At 41.9% G+C, this 20,919-nt stretch overlaps 1 protein-coding gene across 4 annotated transcripts in view; it reads right to left on the bottom strand.

The window, feature by feature from the left end:
- Positions 1–1,989: 1,989 nt before the first annotated feature.
- mcf2l2 (MCF.2 cell line derived transforming sequence-like 2) overlaps positions 1,990–20,919 on the bottom strand; it is a 143,070-nt gene continuing 124,140 nt past the window's right edge. For 2 of the 4 annotated variants that reach the window (XM_037770424.1, XM_037770423.1), the window contains exons 29-35: positions 19,415–19,507; positions 16,261–16,332; positions 15,696–15,806; positions 14,544–14,653; positions 12,571–12,686; positions 5,950–6,023; positions 1,990–3,348 (exon numbers count right to left, since the gene is read on the bottom strand). In XM_037770424.1, the coding sequence (XP_037626352.1) occupies positions 3,257–3,348; positions 5,950–6,023; positions 12,571–12,686; positions 14,544–14,653; positions 15,696–15,806; positions 16,261–16,332; positions 19,415–19,507 (668 nt within the window). In that variant the 3' untranslated portion in view covers positions 1,990–3,256. Of the gene's footprint in view, positions 3,349–5,949; positions 6,024–8,421; positions 8,618–12,570; positions 12,687–14,543; positions 14,654–15,695; positions 15,807–16,260; positions 16,333–19,414; positions 19,508–20,919 lie in introns of those variants that run through there. The other 2 variants (XM_037770425.1, XM_037770426.1) reach the window with 2 other exon arrangements.

The raw sequence follows: 20,919 nt of genomic DNA, 5'->3' as shown, positions 1-20,919 counted from the left end.
ATGTGTCTGAACGCTGCTAGCCATGATGAGCCGATGCTATACGGATGTGGAGATAGATCGACAGGACACGAAGAAGATCTGTGTGCATGGATTAAAACGATACTCCGAATATTATCCACTGAAGATGAGCTTACTCACAGTGGTATTAAGTCTGTATGGTATGAAGGTCAATTAACTAGCTGCTATCTCATATCTAGGTCTCTGGGGAGCATCTTATCTGAGTTCTTGTACATGAAGTGTTTCCACAATGCTCGGATATGTCCCGCCTATAGATAGCAGCTGGCATGCAGCGACTCAAACGTGTGAAATCTTCTCAGTAAAAAATCCCATTATATGGAGATGAGTCCAAGTAGCATAACATGTCACAGAGATGAATTTGTTTCCTGAAAACCCGATTTACACCACCACCCCATTCATCTAAAGAAGAGATGTGTCCCGCAGTAATGCTTGATTTCCATCGAAAGCTATTTGGCTTCTTCTGTCTGCCTGGTATATTCACTGTGCAATTATAATGAATAAACTCATCATGATTGATATATATTCCTCAAATGCATTTTTTTTGCTGGAAAATAACTTAGCTGTCATTAGCTGATGAAGGTTTAGATTTTCTCAGTTGTTCCACCCCTGACATAGTAAACTTATTTTTTTTAAAGCTGGACCAATCATGAACAATGAGTCAAAAGACATGATGTGTAATGTGAAAGGGGGTAGCTCACAAATCCACAGAGAGTTCAACCAACGACTCAACTCCGCAGTTACGCTCGGCTCTATGAATTTTTATAGCCTCTTTTAGCTCACTTTTTGGGGGGGTTTTACGGCCTGCACTCACTGTTAGAGAGCCATCAACCTTGTTTCTGGACACAGCAGAAAGCTGCTTTAGGTAAACAAGCTACCCTACACAAGCAGGTCTAGACACAGAAAATATACCAAGTTATATTTCTCAAAAGTTGGTGAAGACCAAAAGCTAGAAGGAGAGTTGAAGCCTTGATTATACTCCCAAATGGACACGTACACGGACAGCTGAGGATGTAGTAGTTCTGGTCATACGGTTTGCTTGGAGCGAACATGCGCAGTAGATCGCTACGCTATTACTTGTAGCGTAGTGGTCGCACTGGACAAGTCTGGACAGTCACAATAAATTGGGATGTCCGCAGAGAGCCTACACGTAGGCTACCCCTCATGGATGTGTGAAAGTATAACTTCAGCTTTTTGACTTACATTTGTCAGATTGCCAGAAACACGACTCCAAATTAATTCCAATGTAACTCCATGACTGACTGATGTGTAAATAGGCTATTGTTAACTAACATGTTACTGTAGTAATATCAACTTCATAAGTCAGTTTCTTCCCCCAAGTGACCAAAACACAAACAGTGTTATATCATCTATATTGTTGTTATGTTTGCTATTAGGGATGCACCAATACAGATACCAGCATCGGGTATCGGGTCCGATACTGTGCTCATTTACTCGTTCTCGCAAAACGACTCCGATACAACGGCACCGATACCACTTTACGACAGCGTGACGTTAACCTCTCGTCACCATCTCTATCGCACGGCGGCCGGTGGTGCGCTCCCACCTCAGCCGGCACGCGCCGGCCCTCACTTTCATTGCACCACGGGGTTTTGCTTGCACTCTCTGACTCGCACGTGCGTTAGACTCCTTGGTCCGTGTTTCAAGACGGGTCAGTTGGGTTGCCGACATCGCCGCAGACCCCTGGCGCCTTTTATATGTTGACCGAGCCTCGCCCTGGGGGCACGACGTGGTCAGTCTGCCCTGGTCGACAGTCGCACCGGGAGCAGGGGGGCCTCTGCCCTCCTCGGCGGGGAGAGAGAGCGCAGCGAGCACTTTGGCCACGGCCCCGGGAAGCACTTTCGCCCCGAGCCTTTCCGAGCCGACCTAGAGTCTGTCGCGGCGCACTGCCTCGTATGCGGGACTCCCCAGCCTGCTGTGTGTCGCTCACACCCTCCAGCTGGCTGTTAACGAGGGTCTTTTGGCACAGAGAAGTACTCGGTATCGGTACTCGGTATCGGCAAGTACTTGTACTTGTACTCGGTCTGAAAAAAAAGGGGTATGGGTGCATCCCTATTTGCTATACATGCATACATAAATGCATTATAGCAAACATAATAAGAATTCTGAGAGTTTCAGAGACAGAGAGAGGGGAAGAGAAGGTACTATTGCACGCAATGTGTCTTGTAAGTTATTAATAACTTACTCGGAACACTGCTTTGTCACTTTTTGACCCGCCTGCCCAAACCTGCGATATTTTCCAGTAAGAAAAGCTGCGTCACTAATACCCAGCATGAGAGGATCTCGAAAAAATTATAAACATGTAAAAGGTTTCTGTCCAAAACAAAACATTTCATCCGTATAACACCTGTGAGGACATAATTCAAGTTCTTTCCAGATAGATTAAATCATATGTAAAATAAGTTGTTTTTATATAATGACTGGGTTATAAATTCAAATATGGAAGGGAGATATCTCTTAACCTCTTAAAGCAACTTATACAGATTATTTGCAAGTGTGAGAATGGGCTCGATGAGATGATATGTAGATGTAATGTAACGACGGGCTCAAGCAGGGCGAAGAAAGGCAAGTAAGACAACTTGTAGGTTCTCCAGGAGGCTGCAGCTACTGTGAGGTGTCTGTAGTTTGAATCTGAAAAGTCGAAGCGAGCTGAAGCGAGGCAGCAGAGGCAGAACCTGGTCTGAAAAGAAGTTTTACTTCAGCGCAGTGTAGCAGCAAAACAGGGCACCTTGCCAAGGCCTGCTCATAAACCAGCAAACAGAATTTATCACTTTCCCTAAGATTATCCAAGTCAGAAATGGGATTTGAGTTTTTGAGATATTCAGCCCAACGACTCAGGGATTGCATTTTCTACAGTACGTAATCTGAATTCATCCGACTTTGGATGTAAAGTTCAGTCCACAACCCATGCAGTCGTCAGTTCTCCACAGGTGACAGCTGGTACTTCCTTGAATAAAAAGTCTTATATGGCTTTTCCCACCGTGCCACTCGGGCATGTTTAGGTTCCAGCTGTTTCCAGAGGCTTCGCTGGGAAGCTTCAACGTGTCAGACATGAAAAAACTACAGTTGAAAAACAATAGCAGGTCATATTCCTTAGTCCAACATGAAGACCTACAAGTAGAAAACTAATAGTCGTTGGTATTTAGTTCGGGAAGTTGAAAAGTGTTTGTGATCCAACAAAAATGTTTGTGCTCCAACGTAATGAACTACAATAGTCAGGTTATCTGCTGTCCTGAGACACATCTCCCCACGTACTGACTTCAATGTCGTCCGAGTCGGAGAGTGCTGCCGTACACAGATCACTGAAGATATCTGGAAAATAACAAAGAGAGATTCAAGTCAGCTTCAACTTTAAATACAATCTGGCATCTTATTATATAATATATAAAAACAAGCATGTGGACAAACTGTGGCATTCAAACACAGTGTTTAAGAAGGGGGGGGGATGCACAGCCAGGACTGCAGTGCCAATAAAACATAACGCACCAAACAATGCAGCTTTTAATAGGACTGTAAAACAAGGAGACATAATAATAGTGAGACGTTCAATATCTGCAACGATATCAGCCAGCAGAGTGCATAAAGAATTATAGGGAAGGTAGACATGGCCGATCAGCAGAGACAGGTGAAGAGGGCCTTTAGGAAATGGGGCTCCACTTAACCAGAATATTGAACATCAACTGTGAGAGCGTTGGGAGAGTTTTGTCCTCAAAAAAAAAAAAATCTCCAAAACAGAAGAAAGAGATAAAAGGAGGAGGAAAGAAGGGCAAGTGGGGATAAGGAAGGGATAGTTGTATTGAAGAGGGGCGGACAGAGCTCCGTAACAAAACAAGCAAGGCCGCGACAAACACTTCAGGGACCAGATCTCAAGCCGGCATGAAAGGGAGGAGACCAAGGAGAGATGGATCGAGGACAGAGGGGACATTAAAGCCAGAGAACAGAGAGAGAGAGAGAGCACAGAGCCCAGGAGTGGCTAAGTAAGAAAAAGTATATTTTGTGCCACCAAACACAGTACTGCGATATATAATCTGTGCTCAAGTTTTATGTTTAGGTTCCGATTGATTATAAAAGGTGTATATGATATATGTATATATGAAACTCTCAGTTATCTAAAGAGCTGTGAAGTGAGAGAAGCTGTCAATTACTATTTTAAAGTTGTCTTTTAATGACATTGTCATCAACATAGAAACACACGAGTCTCCTGGATAATTTAAAGAGAAACCTAACTCTAAATCAAGTCAATAATGTATGTATAATGTATATTATGATCATGCAGTCCTTATCTCTCGCCTTGATCAATATGTAGGCATCCGCACTTAAGAGGTTTAGCTCTTATTTGGCCAACAGGAGCTTTTCTGTAATGATTGGTGACCTCTCCTCATCACCTACTTCTCTCTCTTGTTGGGTGCCACAGGGTTCTATTCTAGGACCTATCCTCTTTTCATTATATATGCTGCCTTCAGGGTCAATTATAGTCAAGCACAATCTGTCTTTTCATTGTTATGCGGATAATTTACAACTCTATCTACCTATGAAGCCTAATGGAAGTGATGCACTGAACTCTCTGTTGAACTGTATTAGTGACATAAAGCAGTGGCTGTTCACAAAATGTCCTTCATTTAAATGAAGGTAAAACTGAATGCATTATGTTTGGTACTTCGTGCATGACTAATGTTAGAGTCTCAAGCTTTGCTGCTATGGCTTCGTATTCCAAACCAACTATGAAAAAATACTGGGGGTGACATTTGACGGCTGTTTGAAATTTGATAAACAGATTAACTCTGTTGTTAAAACAAGCTTTTTCCAGCTTCGTCTTCTGGTTAAAGTAAAGCCCTTCCTCGATCGGAATGATCTCGAGAAGGCAATTCACGCCTTTATTAGCTCGAGACTTTATTATTGTAATGCAACGGAACTCTTCGCGAGCATAACGGGGCTTTGCGGTCATCTGGTCAACTTGCATCTGGTCAAGTCCAGAGGTGGAGGTATAAGCTGTGGGGTGATCGTGCTTTTGCTGTCGCTGCTACTAAACTATGAAACAAGTTACCCCCCTGATATACGCACTATCACTGACCTAGTACTTTTTAAATCTAAGCTCAAGACTTTTTTGATATAGATTGGCTTTTAATACCTAGTAGCGCTGTGACATCTTCCTTACGCTTTTTATGGACCTTTTTCCGATTTTATGATATGTTATGTTTTTATTCCTGTCATTTCTTGATGTTAATGTAAAGCACTTTGGGTACCTTTTGGTTATTGTAAAGGGCTATACAAATAAATGTTGATTGATTGATTGATTGATTGATTGATTGATTGATTGATTGATTGATTGATTGATTGATTGATTGATATTGACTTGATCATATGATCAATTGATTTTGGTTGTGGGGTGATTATTTGACAATGATTTGACAAAAATATTTTTGAGCACATTTTTTTCTTAAAATGAGGAAACAAGACACACGTCTTGTACAATCTGAGATAATAAATCTTGGCCTCAAAGTAGATTTTTGTCTTCCTATGTCATATGTCCACTCCCAGCATCTGTAAGAGAGAGAGAGAGAGAGAGAGAGAGAGAGAGAGAGAGAGAGTAGTAGTAGAGGGAACATGCTGCGATCAGTGACATCATGCTCTGATTATTCAACTCAACAAGCCAAAGCTCGTCCATCCCCATCCGCTCCGTCCAACCCGAACCCCCCCAACACTCCCTCCCTCTCCCAGAGCAGCGGCCCGCCCAAGGCCACCCGATCCCTGCCGATCCCTCCCGGCCCAACTGCCGTGTGAGAGAGCGAGGTTAGGGAGCGATCGACGAAGTTGGAGTAAAGGAGCGGAGGGAGGAGTGGCTGTGTGATGGAGTGTGTTACAGCGAGGCTGCCAGTGGTTAGTGAGAAGTAGCAGTGTTACGTAATGAGTGACCTCCTTCAGACGCTGTCTGCAGTATACTGGACGGGACCAGCCCTGTCTCCTCTGTTAAAAGGTTCTTGACTAGCCTAGAACATGAGACACAATGCAGGGGAGGGTCTTCACTCGCTCACAGGAGGAAAGGAAATACAGTAACACTTTATTTTACAGGTCTTTATTTCCCAGAAGGAACTGTTTAACCAAAGGACTTTTTTTTTGGAATAACACAAATAAACTTATGAGAAAGAAAGTTCTGGATCAAACATCAAAACGCACCACAACAGGTAGACAACACAACTTCCATATAGGCAAGTCCTGATGTGACTGCTCTTTAGAAACAGCCTCTTAGAGCGTTTTCACACCTGTAGTTCGTTTGCTTCGGTCTGAATCGGGGACCAAATTGTTACCATAGTGCATATTGCCTCGAGTTTGGTTTGTGTTCACACGGCAGCATTTACAAGCGGACCAAAAATTTGGTGCGCAAAGAAACTGCTCTCTAATTGGTAAGAATTTCCATGCTGGAAAACTCCCGGAAGTAATCAAAGAAGAGCAGACTTCCAGAACGCAACAATGGAGGGACAACTATGCGGCTTGATCTTGGCCCTGATCATCTTTTGTTTTTACCTCGTAGCAATTTTTCACTCAAGACAAACGATACAGTTTGAAAATGAGGCACGACTGTGACTGGAAAACAATGTATTGATGCACTGGAGTTGCCGAAGGCGCATATTAAGTCGGACCGAGGAGGAGGCGTGTATTAACCCTCCTAAACTGTAACGTGGTCACCGGCCGAAAAATATTTCCGAAGATCCATCAGGTATGCCAGTGGTCTTTAACACAGCCTGACGTTACACCTGTTAAGTACTGATGTGAATATCATAGATAAAAAATGGTTTCTTCTATCGATGGAGATCTATCGACAACACGTAAAGCGCATTCGGCCCACCGTCTAGGAGTTGCGTCGTCACCGACGGCGACAGCTGGAGCCGCCCACTTTAAGCTTCACAACAGCTCTTCAGAAACCTCTGCGTGACGTCACGGAGACTACGTCCATATTTTATCTCACCCATGCACGTGCACACAGCGTATATAGTGAGGGTCTATACGACACACACAGCAGCACACAGTTCATCAGTCCGATTCTGTATTTAAGTTATATACAGTTACACTTTGATCCAACAAAAAAAGCTAAAGAAGAAAGGGAGGACTTATGAATTCTTAATTTTCCTCAAGTGAGGAGGAGAGACAAGCGTGAGCAAGTGAGACCTTTTAGCAGCAAAAACCCACAGATGCAGACGGCGGGAGACGGTTTTAAGAGCTGAAATATGAATGAGCTGATGAAAAATGAGCATATTCAAAGCAAGTGGAGCTTTTATCTGTTAAAGCAGTGGTTCTCAAACTATGGTACACGTACCACTGGTGGTACGCGTGCTCTCTCTAGTAGTACGCGGAGGAATCTCTGACTATCGATTCCTCTGTATTGATGCTTTCCAACAGTCCCGCTTGCACAATGACGCATACTCACGCCGTATCATGTTTCAGTTCGTTTGGGACCGGAGACACGGTGAAGAGAAAAAAAAGCGTTCAACAGCATGGCGCTACTAAACCTGAGGGGTGCACCTTATTTTTCCCTGATAAAGCGACACTGTGAGCAACAAATCTGTGTTGAAATCAGCAGGAGGAGAGTTGGTAACGTTAGCTGTTAGCAGCCGTTAGCAGCACAGTCCCGACTGGCTAAATACCGGAGATACGAAACGTTAACGGAGGTGCCATTGGGTTATTGTTATGAGGCGTTCAAAATCGGCTCAGGAAAAATTACTATAAGGTGAAGGTAAATTACAATGTCATCATGATGTGTTCAAATGTAATCTCGTAAAATGTAGTTTTTGGTGAGAAACTTGAATAAATCCAGTTGTTTGAAGGAGATGTTTTCACATCAATATAAAACAGATATTAGAGAGAGAATTGTGACCTGTTTAACTTCCTAACACTAGCTCTAAGCAGCTTGCCAAGATTTTTTTTTTAATCAAAGCAAATATTTAAATAATCATACCTAACACTAACCCTATAATTTGAATTATGTGTTTTTATGCAAATAACCACTATAAATGACAATAACAAAGTACAGTTCAGTACTGTGTACAGTACCCTCCCTGCCCGAAAAATAGGGCTTTTTGGGCCGGCAGTGCATGTTTTTATATGTTGGCATGCTGGGGGATTCTCTGTTTTGTTAAGTGTTGTTAACGAAAACATTAATACCCAAAACAGTCAGTCCTGTACAGTTCAAAACTCCTGCATTTAAATGTAATTTTCTTAATAATATGCTGTTTGGAGTGATTTTCAGTATAATAAATGCTGAAAAATAAGTGCGCAGTATGTTTTCTATAAATTAATCTAGTAATAAAATAGAGGTTACGTCTGACAGAATTTGGCCCCCGGCAACAATCTGGGTTTCTCATGTGGCCCCCCTAGGAAAAATAGTTGCCCACCCCCCCTGGTCATAATGGTGGTACTTGGGGAGTCTAACGTTTTCTGAGGTGGTTCGTGGTGTGAAAAGTTTGAGAACCACTGCATTAGAGTATTAGTCACTTCTAAATGCAGAGAACTTGCGTTAGACCAAACCACTCCTTCAGCGGTGGATTCCAGAGGGTGTTACTCCATAAAGACAGTAGCCTCTGTTGTTCTGGTGAAAAAGACAGATGGGGGTGGTGTGGTGGTGAATGAAACCAAGATTTATTATTCATCTCGAGCCATTTTGTTTTCCTCCCTTGATTTGGCGATAGAATATTAGTCACACGTTCTGTTGTTGTATCTGACACCGCTTCATCGGAGTAATGTTATAGTGGATGAAATTTTAATTCCAAACGAGCCACACTGAGCTTTTAATCCTTGTGGAGAGAAAACAGGACAGCTGTTGCACACGAGTCTCATTTCCCTTTCTCAGGCTGAGATGATTAATGTGGACCAAACTCAAGATGGACTTTTAACCAGGGAAAGCATGGCATGGGTAATGATTACAGATAGCAGTGGAGAAAGTGGAGAAAAAAAAGTCTTTCCTTATGCAAAACTACATCATAGCATCGACGCTGATACAATCTCACACAATTCATCACAACAACTCTGCATCAAATGCTGCCTCTCTGAAGCGTAATGTTTGATTTCTCTCGATACTCTGTCAGAGAGGATGGATTCAACTCGATATATGAGGCTGAAGGTTATGGTGTTGTTATATTGCACCGCTTTATATTGTGAGGTCCATCCATCTATTTTCTATATCCGTTAATGCTCTTCAGGGTCGTGCATCAGGCTGGAGGCAGAGTACAACGTGGACGGGTTGGCTGTTGTCTGTTACAGGGTACATACAGAGTGTCAGGACGATACCAAAATTATACTATTGTCAATACCTGAGAGATATGAACATGCTTTACAAAATATTTTTTTCAATTAACAGATGTAGCTAGACTTTACAAATGTTAAATGTTGTCTAAATAAAATAGTCTAAAAATTAGATTTCAGCTCAGATCAAAGACATTTTAAGCCAACTTTCGGTCCTCAGTACTCTGTGCTGAAAAAAACCCATTTTGGTTGGTACCAAAAAGGTATTGAGGTTCGATACTCTGCCCGACTCAAATGTAGGCAAGTACACCCTGAAACCCTGCTTTGTTGCTAGTATAGGGTGACCATATTTTCAAACCCCCAAACCAGGACACTTAAGTGTACCGCACGTTCATGCACGCGCGTTCATGCTCACACGGGCACGCGCTAATATGCACACACCATAGGGATTTTCATCAGAATGGCTAGGGTGGCTAACTTGGGATACCTGTGTCGCATTTGAGCACAAAGTGGGATCAGAAAGAAGGTGTTATTATAGGGGGGTGCATTAGAGGCTGTGACATCATGACTTAACACATTCAAAACGTTCTCCCCCTTTAATCACAGGGCTATCCCCCCGTCATGATGCACTGACAGTTTGGGAGTCCCGTAGAGAGATTCCCTCAGTGGACACTTATTGTTGTCTGGGCCTATGGAAATTTTTCTTCAACTCTAGTTTTGTACCCGAACAATCTCTATCACATCATGTTGCTCGCCAAAGCCACACATCTACCTGTAGGCTATTATAATTAAAATGTGGAGCTCAAGACGACATTTTGGCCAGGATGGAGACACCGTCCGGGTGAAAGACTGACAGGAACGGACAGTCCTGAGGGAGTTATAAGCGGAGCGAAATGCCTGTTGATGCGCAGAAGGAACTGTGTAGAATAATTAATCAAAACGACACAAATCATGTGCACATAAGCACGGAGGGTTCTGTTGTTCAAAATTGCACAAATGTAAACAGCGGATCTGTTGTTTCCGTGCGTAACAGTGGATTGACAGTGTGCAACATCACTCTAGAAAGTGCAGTGAGGTGCGCTGTGCTGGCTCTCTATATATACACTTATCTCGTGTGCACAAATTAATTAATGAGTGCAACATGATAAACGTTTATGTAACTATCGCAGCAGTAAAGTGAGAAGAAAAGTGACCCAGGCAGCACTACTTATCTTTGTTCTGTAAAGGCTTCAGTCATGCTTCAAACAGCAGAAGAGCAGAAGCAGACTGCGGCTGCTTTTTCTGAGGAGCTTGTCACGTAATTCTCAACGTTTGTTGTCGACAGACATTTGTGAGATTCGTTCGATCACCTCCACATTTATGGATCTGACATGCACATTTTACAACCCGCAAATTCATCCAACGAAGATAACAAACCTGTTCCTGTTCTGTCAATGAAAAAAAACTGTTGAAGCGAGTATCACTCTGCAACACTGACAGATAGTTTGACATTTCAAAATTCACCTTGAATTTGTAATACAACTCTGGATCTAATCCCAACTGTATTTCTTTCTCCATGCAGAGTAGGGAGGACAGACAATCAAAGGATTTTGTACTTAAAGCAATGTCAATGTCACAATTTGTGCTGATGTCGCTGCCGTTTTGTAAATTCAAATTAAAGCTCTGTAGAAATGTGTTGGTATCGAGTCTGTTGCAATCTACTGCATCATTTTAATGCCAAATGATGCACGAATGAAAGCACACGATGATGCAATTTTCCAATGAGCCGATAGCTGGATGATTGGTGCATTCTATACAACGGAGCAGCAGGTAGCACACAGTGCCATTAGGGTCATTTCTGGTGAAACATCGACACCAATATGGCCCATTGAGCTGTCCCACAGCAGAAAATGACCATAACACAGCTGCAGGTGGTTGATAGGGCTGCTGATGAATGCCAATGAGTCAGTGATTCCTTCACCAGATGCTGACTTCTAAAACTTGTGGCCTATACTTTCTTTTGGAACATCAGCTCACCCACCAACCAACCAGCCACCTCCCCTGTTTAACACACTTCCTAATATTGATCATGAGATATATCAGAACACCTCTGAAATTTAAAGAGATCTATTTATGCCTTTGTGCTTTCCCTCTTTCCTTTAGTGTGTTATATCATCTTTTTGTGCATGTAAAAGGTCTGCAAATATTATTTTCATATCAAGCCCTTTAGTTCTGAGTAAAAAGACCACAGCCAATCATAAGAATCAAGTATGCAGATACTAATAAGCCTTAAAGGTCCCATATTGTAAAAAGTGAGATTTTCATGTCTTTTATATAATAAAGCAGGTTTAGTGCTGTATAAATACTGTTAAACTATCAAATAATAATAACAATATACGGAGAAATACACACAGCCCGTATTCAGAAATTGTGCGTTTGAGACAAAGCGTTAGGATTTCTGTCCATTCGTGATGTCACAAATATACAATATTTAGACCATTTCACGGTTTTAAACGTAAACATTCTAAATGTGTCCCAGTTTGTTTCCTGTTGTAGTGTATTTGAATAACATCAGCTGAATGGAAGTAAACATGGACCCACACTGTTGCCTAGCAACGCAATTCCGTTGCAGTTCTGTTGCAATTCCGTTGAAATGCACTAAAACGGAGCGTTTCAGACAGAGGTTAAATACAGGTGTATTCAGACAGACAGTATGAAGAAAATATAGGGTTTTTTGAACATTACAGCACGTAAACATGTTCTAGTAGAAACACAAAATACGTAGTGAAGTATGAAGTATGAACCTGAAAATGAGCATGATATGGAACCTTTAAGTTTTCAATGATGAAATGCTGAGTATACAGGGACTAAGGAACAAATGTAAAAGTAAGCAGAAAACAATAAAGAAGTCTTCTGCAAAGAATGATGAGCCAAAATAAAGAAACTCCTTACAGTAGGAGAACTAAAAACAAACACATTCGATTAATGAGAATGGAAATAGAGAACTTGCACTACAATCCTAGTTTATTGAGGACACACAGAGTGAATGAGTGCCCTAAATTAAGTATAATGTTTATTTTTACCTTATTTGTGAGATGCTTGCTCTTGTTGCACTCAGAACAAACTGGTAGGTTTGTGTTCTCGCACCATTATTTAGGATCAAAACGTGTTTGAACTGGCATATGGGGGACACACTTAGCTAGATATAGAGCTACAGTAAGTCAGGAGGAGCTGTGACCAAACAATGGACCAGTACAGGGGAACAATGATGAGCTGACTGACTAACCCACAGTTTCTACAGAGGAGTCAACTGGAACTCACCAGTGTCCGCTCTCCGCTTCCTCCAGAAACTGGACCAGGTCACCCGTACCGAGAGAGAGGTCTCGCGCTTCACGAGACTCGTACGTCAGCTGCACCCGGAAACGACCGCTGTCACCCTGCGGAAAGAAATGACTGAGTCAAACTGTGGATGTAGCCAGTCCATTTTGGATGTGGTTCCAGAAACGTAAAATGCCTGGATTCATTCAATCTTAATGCTAAAAATGTTTCTTTCTTGCTTGCTTGCAGTCCCACCGGGAGTTTGATCCTGGGGGACTGGACCCTACACCCCACCGGATCAGCAAACGTTCTGTTGCAGTCCATCTGGACTGCACGCTACAGTGACTCACTATCACCTCTCAGAGGTACAAGTGGTATTACAAGACAGGACGGGGCCGGGGCAAGTTGGTTAGCATGCTAATATCAGTAGATATCGTCTTTGACGTAACGCCATCGCTGTAACCTCTTCACATTCTGGTGAAAATGTTGGTTCATTTTTAGAATGTTATAAATTTCCCTCTCCCTGTTAAACTTTTGTTCAAACAGCATCATGTTAATGTTATAATTTAAAGGGACTATTTGTAACTTTTTAAGCGTATAAATGTAGCGGGTCGCCACACATGCGCGTTCGCATATGCGCGCTCGCGTGTGACTGGAGCCTCGTCTCCTCTGCCTGCTGTCCTTCACTCAGAATGCACGCGCGTCCTCGCTGTCTCGCTCCACCTCTAGACGTGAACGCGCGCTCACTACACACTGCAGAAGAGTTAGTTTAGCTCTGAGAATATCTAGTGAATGCACAGGGGACGTTTGTGCAGAAATAAATGGTGCAGTTCCTCCAGACCAACAGAGGTTTCCCGTGTCTTGTGAAGTGACGGAGCTCCTTAGATAGTAACGTTACCCTCTCGTTACTGACCGGGTGCCGTGTCTGCTCTCTCCGGCTGCGGGCGGAGAGAGCAGAGGAGACACGCTGCAGAGCCTCGCTGCTTCAGCCTGCACTTAGGCAGGAAAAGCCAACACTAGGATCAGATCTAAATCATGTTCATGGAGAGACCTTCGTCTGGTCAGCTAACATTACTGCCAAGCAGCTGAAATATAGAGTGATATTGTGGTTTTAGCTGACGTGTGTCGCCTCACTGTTTTGAGCGATGCTCGTTCAGGTATATTTAGAGCGAGCAAGCGCGAGCCCGACGCTGACTTTCGTTGATTTCACGGCCACAGGTGTCGCTGTTAAGAAGCATTTCTGAAAGTTACAAATAGTCCCTTTAATTATAACATTTTAATAATTCATATATCAGGACCTCCAGGGTTTGGAGCAAGTAGCTGTTGAAAAATAAAATGTGTAAAATTAATAAAAACTGTTCCAAATTGCATCCACAAACGGGATTAATATTTCTTTTTCCAGTTCATAAACACAAATATTTTAATGTAATGCAAAAATGTAAATTCCTTGAAAGAGTGTGCCTGTGTGTGCGCCACTGACGTGCTCAGTGTGTCTGAGTGTTGCTATCTACGATACATCGCGTGGATTATAATGGATCTGGAGAGGCTGTCGTGCCCAGCAGACCTGTGCAGCTCTAATACTCCTCATCTTTCGCCTCTCCTCCCTCGCTTCTTAAATGTCAAGTCGTCAAGTGCCCGCTGCTAATGAGACACATGTCCACGGGAAATAATTAAGCAGCGGGGATCAGACTGGGATTTTGTAGAGAAGAAGAGAAAGTTAAGGATGAGCGGAGAGGAAACGAGGGATGAGAGGAGGAGAGCTGTCAGGGGGGGCGGGGGGGGTACGGTGATCATAGAATGTGATGAGCTGACGTGACCCAGCACGGTCGAGCTCCATTTACATGCCGACGGTTTGACAATGTTGAGTGGTATTGAGCTCATATCTTGTTTTAATTCAGAATCAAATTATTTATTTGTTTTTGTTTCACTATTAAATACATTTTTAGAAAGTAATGCTCCGGGTTAAACTTTCCTACATTTTTATTGTTGCCTTCCTCTTCTGAAGAGTTGGAGGATTCCTCTGCACTGGAGGGGATCGTCTCAAAGTCATCTGTGTCCATGGAGGGGAGACGCTGCTGGGCCCAGCCTGAGGGGAAGCAATACACAATATTAACCACAAAAATGTACTCATAAACAAGAGGGGGGTATTACTATTCCACTTGGTAGGTGATGGTACAAGCTAAACATGCTAAACCGCACTATCCACATTAAAATGAATGGGAGGACCGGCGTTTTTGGTGTGAATGCAGCCTTACATACATCATCATGAAACTTGATGAGCCTATTTCCAATGATGAAAGCTGTATAGCCAAGCTTCTCACTTTCGGAATGACTGTAATATTTACTAACTGATCCTAATGGCGTGACAGAGACGTGGCCGAGCTCACTTTTGTAGAATTATTAATGATAATTCTTAATTTTGAAGGAAGAGTTCATGCCAAAAGTAAAAGCTCCATCTAAGCTTCCTGATGAAACTTTGGTGGCAACGGGAGATAATAAACGAAGGCGTCTGTGTGCAAGAATTTCAGAACTATACAGCATATTTGCTTTGCATGTAATTACCACAGAAGCCGAAGGTTTTTAAGCAAAAGGCAAAATATGACACCGGAGACCACGGTCAAAGCTTTCTTTTAACCATGATGACTACGATCTTTCACTAAACTCTGAGCCCTGAACGTCACCATAGAGTCAGGGTTAGGTGTGTAACAGTGATTTGGGTCACCTTGGATGGCACTGACAAATGATCGATTTTGTTATCCAGGTATGAGGACCGAAAAGAACACTGACTATGTTTACATGCTCCAAATATTCAGTTTTTTTGCCCTTATTCCGAAAAAACAATATTCATACTAAGCTGTTTACATGGCTAATGGAAATGAATATTCCCCTCATATTCCCGTTTACGTGCTGCTGTGCATACTCAGATTAATGTAAAATGCCCCCATGACGTCAGACCAATCTGAGGGTAGAAATGAACATCCTGCAGAAAGAAGTTGAAGTTACACATCAGGAGAAAAATGAAACACAATAAGCCCAACACCAAATTATTAACCAAAACCAACAGCAACTTGTCCAAACTCAAATCACACCAATGACTGTAGGAGAGGAGTCCTTCTCTGTGCCGTTACCTGGTTGGGAGGCAGATCTAGAGACAGCCGAGGTGGCGACAGCAGCGTTCGCAGTGCTGCTAGTCATGCTCTGACGTTTCTTGACTGCAGCCATAGCACCGCGCAAAGTATCTGGAGGGAAGCCAAATGCTTTATATACCAACCTTTTTCAATCACGGTTGCCACTCAACAACGTCAACCACGAACAACATTTAAAAACGTGAGGGTCCTGATGTATAAATTAAATTCAGTCTATCCAGGCAAGAAAGCTGTGCAACTCTACTACCCATGCATAAATCAAAAACCCAACAAAACCCCTCACCACACCAAAACTACACCGACAAACTTTATCTCATGCATTTTGAAGTGTCGCATCACAAATCACAAGTCGACACAGCAGGCAAGAAATGGAAGTGAACAAACACATAAATATGTGCACACACACATACATACATACACATCGTCGGCAAATAAAGAAATCACACCTATAAGTCGTGCCTGATTAATCATACAAAACGCTAAAAAGGCCCAGCATGCTCAGAGCCTGTACATCACAGACAGGACACATCTATGCATGTACATGTACCTTCATAACCAAATGGAGTGGGATCACTCTTTATCTCATGTCTCTTGCTCTTTGTGTTAGCAGACAGGGGACCTGGCCGGGGGGAAACAACATGCTGAATTAGATACCAACATTTTAAAAAAGAAGGCAGACACACGGCATTACCCCCCAAAAAGCCCCTTTAGACATGAAATCTGTAACATTGATCTTCCATCTGTTAAAGTAAAGGCTTTCTATCATTTAGACACAGGTGTCTGTTTCTTACAGTAAATGTTCCTTATGACTTTATTCAAATCATTAATGAAAAGAGCCTCAATTCTCATGCAATGATTGCCATCTGGTACACGGAGGAAGATATCAAGAACAAAGGAGTGTTCTCAGGTCTCTTATCATTTTTTTTTGCAGTTGAATGACTGTTAATCTTTGTCTTAATTAATGACCATCATGAGAGTTGGAATACTGAGGTTCACCACAAATTCTCAGGGTGAGAACGAGGGCGCAGTAATGTATCGATACATGTCCACGAGAGCGGGTCACCTTGCAGTTATTGAGTTAGAATGCCTGGGCGGAACCACTTGTCTATTAATGCGCGATGATAAGCACCGATAAAACGATGTTCATCACACTAACTGAGTGCCAAATAAACGTTAGGTTGCCTAGTTACTGAATAAGTACCACAAGACTGCCTGTGTTATGGACGTTAATGTTCTAATCCATAGCATGAGTTTTCAATGTAGCACATCTACCGTATATACACTGCTGTCATCGAGCAGTGGAAAATAAATCAATGACACAACGATTGTAGTTAATAACATAGTCATCACATTGTGTTTTGAACACGCCTGATGCAACTCAGCAGCTCTTACTGTTGGATCAGGTGTGCTAGAGCAGAGCTGGGAAATGAGCAGGTATAGGGGGGGGGTCTGGAGGTCTGGAGGCTAGAATAAATATCTTATATATTAATAAAATATATTAATGATACATTCATTCAAAGTTTTCTGAATCTGCCCTATTGATTTACAGAATGTGATTTTACATGGAAAACGTTGCCAGAAGAATTAAATGTTCAAACGAAGGCTGTGATGTGTGTAAATAATACAATTATTTTGTTTTTAAACCCTTTGGGTGTTATCTATAGTAATAATAATAATGGTCCAAAGTGATGTCAAATTACATAGTTTTAGGTAAAAAACCTGGGAGGACCCCCCAAACCCCCACCTCACATTTATACCGGTTCTTTACCGGTGATGTTTGTGAGAGTTTAATTGAAAAGACTGATCTTCTCATGTTGCCACCGTGCACACAGGACTACTTGGCTCAATAACCTATAGCTTAGTGTTGACGTATATTGTCTTATAATGATGAGATTCATATTCTGTTTACTGACGAGGAGGGCTCTCCATTTAATATAATATTCTGAATTTAAGTTGGCGTGGTATACTGTGAAAGGAGGGGAGGGCCCTGGGCCTCGAGTCACATTAAGGCGCCCCTGATTATAGCGAGCGATAATGCCTATTTAACGGCCTGATAACATTCGAATGGTGTGCATACATGTAGCATACTGTATAGGTACAGTAGTGCCACATTCACAACTCCACTGAGGACGTTATTGAAACACTGTCGATTGCATGAGTGGAGAAAAAAAACAATAAAAGCAGAGAACCGAATGAGGAAAATAGTTCAACTTCAATATCTCTCTTCTGATTTTTTTAATTCCTCCCCTGCCTCTGCCTGGTTGAAAATGAACTTCTCATCTATATTCCTACAGTAAATTGCACTTCTACTGTCTACTTTGAATGTCACCCTGCGTTCCAAATGTCAGCTTATCAAAATTCGTATTTCCTTTGCTGTCGCTTTTTAAAAAGAATATGCATGTCTGCTCATTTGCAGCCTTTTTTCCCCTTTAACATTGTTTTCATTCTCAGCAAATTGACTTTCTTTATGCATCTCATATATTTCAAGAGAGCAGTAAATGGGGAGAAGGTAATAAGATTTACTCTATATATGTACACATACACATACAAACAATTTCAATTTGTGAGTGTGTGTTTTGGTCATGACTGACATGAAAATGTCTGAAATTGCAAAGCGCTGGTTGAAAAACGATGCACTGAAGGGCAAACACTGTTTTCTCATCTTTTAATTGGAAGCTCGGTGTCAACACAGTTTTCTACCTCAAAATGAACTTTGAATATAAATCAAATTTCTTAGTGATATACTGTGTAAACCTTACTGTACGATAGGTTGTTGTCTTTACAGTCCGACTGAAATCACAATCAGTCAAAACTCACATCAAAGTGAGAGCACAGTGCATGTCATTTAGAGATGTGTATGATATTGCAGATTTAAACTTAAAGGGACTGTATGTTTTTATTGCCAGTGTGTGAACAGGTTGTAACTTAACCTAAAAAATTAGACCTTCCGTGACTTTCTGGGTTTCCTCTATCGGCTTGTAGACTGCTTTCAATATGATGAACCCGGGCCGTTTATACTGGGAAAATCCAACGGATATGACGTCATGCACGAGTGTCTTTATTTTCAGCTCCGCTTAACAGGGCTAACAGTGTGCAACCATAGCTAACGTTCGGTTAGAAATGGAGTCAATTACCGCCAAAAAATGACCAGCCCCCACCACAACTCAGACTCCCAACACAAACTCCACGGAAGGACAAAAACAACAAAGTTATATCTGGTGAAGCCCGTCTTGCAAAACAGGAATGTGACCGACATTGGGAGAAAACTAGGATCATCATCGGCCGGGCCTTCGATTCCCGGTGGGACCTTCGTTTACGAGCATAAGCGCCCAGAACAGGACGCTGACTGTCATTGACTTCACGGCCACAAGTGTCACTGTTAACAAGCAATTTCTGATTCTTACATAGAGTCCCTTTAAGGACTTAAGGCAACAGCAAAGGATAATTTTGTTCCGAGTGGCCTTTCTTTGCATTAAAATAATCATAATTTATCCGCCCTTTTATTCAACACTGCACCGCTGAAATAACTAATAATAATCAATGTCGTGTAATAATTCATTTTCTACCTGTTTGTGTACATTCATTAGTTTGCTGTGTGTGTTAGTGAATGTGAACAGAATAGTTTAAAAAAAAAAAGAGTAAAATATAAAAAAAATAGCAAAACGTGGAGGCAGGAAGACTTTGGACGGGCAGTCGGGTACCTTTGGCGCGTCGCGTGGCGAAGGAGGAGTAGGTGGAGGAAGAGGAGGCGAGAGAGAAGCGGCGGGTAACCTCTGCCTCCTTAGCAGCAGGCTCTATAGCCGGAGAGAGGAAGTCAGGAAGGAGGGAGAGACCGGCAAGGAGAGATAGAAAGAAAGAGGGAAACGGAGTAAAGGGAGAAGAAATGAAGAAGCAGAGGAGGATGGACAGAGAGATGGGGTGTTAGATAGATTTCAAATGAAAGAAAATCAAGGCGAAAGCATAACAGAGAATAAAAGAAGGCAAGAGGTTATTGGGTTAACCCCACTCTTCCCGACACACAAGGCTTTTAACCTCTTAGTCAAATCATAAAGATGATTTTACCACCTTAAAGGTCCCATATTGTAAAAAGAGAGATTTCCAGGTCTTTTACATTATAAAGCAGGTTTAAGTGCTTTATAAATACTGTTAAACTATCAAAACGCTCAATATACGGAGAAACACACAAAGCCCGTATTCAGAAATTGCGCGTTTGAAACAAGCCGTTAGGATTTCTGCCCATTTGTGATGTCACAAATATACAATATTTAGACCATTACACGGTTTTAAACACTAAATGTGTCCCAATTTATTTCCTGTTGCAGTGTATGTAAATAACATCAGCTGACAGGAAGTAAACATGGACCCAAACTGTTGTCTAGCAACGCAATTCCGTTGCAATTCCGTTGAAATGCACTCAAACGGAGTGTTTCAGACAGAGGGTAAATACAGGTATATTCAAGCAGACATTATAAGGAAAATATAAGTGTTTTTTGAGCATTACAGCATGTAAACATGTTCTATTAGAAACACAAAATACAAGTATGAACCTGAAAATGAGCATGATATGGGACCTTTAACTAATTATATACAGTAATAATAATAATAATATTAATAATATTAATGGCAACTTATCTACTGTTATCTACTGTTATCAAACATTGCAAATTGCTTTAAAAGAGAGACTCACAAGTGAAATCCATGAAACATAGCAACAGTTCAAGCAAATGGAGGAGGAGAAGAGGAAGCAGGAGATGCATGAAAAACAAAACAAAAATACAAACTATGACAAAAAAAAAATTCCACTGTGGTCATGTGATGACAGGTGGTCGTATGCGGGAGGAACATTGAATCATATATCCAACGCAAACTCTTGAAATCTCCAGAAAAAGTAGTAGTAGTAGTACACTAATGGAAGTGATCGGATCTGTAAGCTGTAAAAATGTAGGGATGCAACCATCGATGCAGATGTTTCATATTAAAAACCTTCCAGTCATGCCGCTTTGAGCAGGTGCAAGGCTTTTAATGTGAAACAAATGTGCAGAAAGTTTCGTTGACGGTAGCTTAACAGCAAACAAAAAAGGCAATACATTTGTGGACAGAAACTTCTTTTCTTTTAAAGATTCTTTTCTTCTGCATTTTGCCTTTTTATTTGACAACTTCCAGTGGAGAGGGAGAGTGGGGGGGGTCGTCGGAGTTGAGCTGATGT

The sequence above is a fragment of the Sebastes umbrosus genome, chromosome 5, assembly GCF_015220745.1.
Source record: "Sebastes umbrosus isolate fSebUmb1 chromosome 5, fSebUmb1.pri, whole genome shotgun sequence".
In the NCBI taxonomy this organism is placed as follows: domain Eukaryota; kingdom Metazoa; phylum Chordata; class Actinopteri; order Perciformes; family Sebastidae; genus Sebastes; species Sebastes umbrosus.
This window is presented reverse-complemented; position numbering and strand designations above follow the sequence as displayed.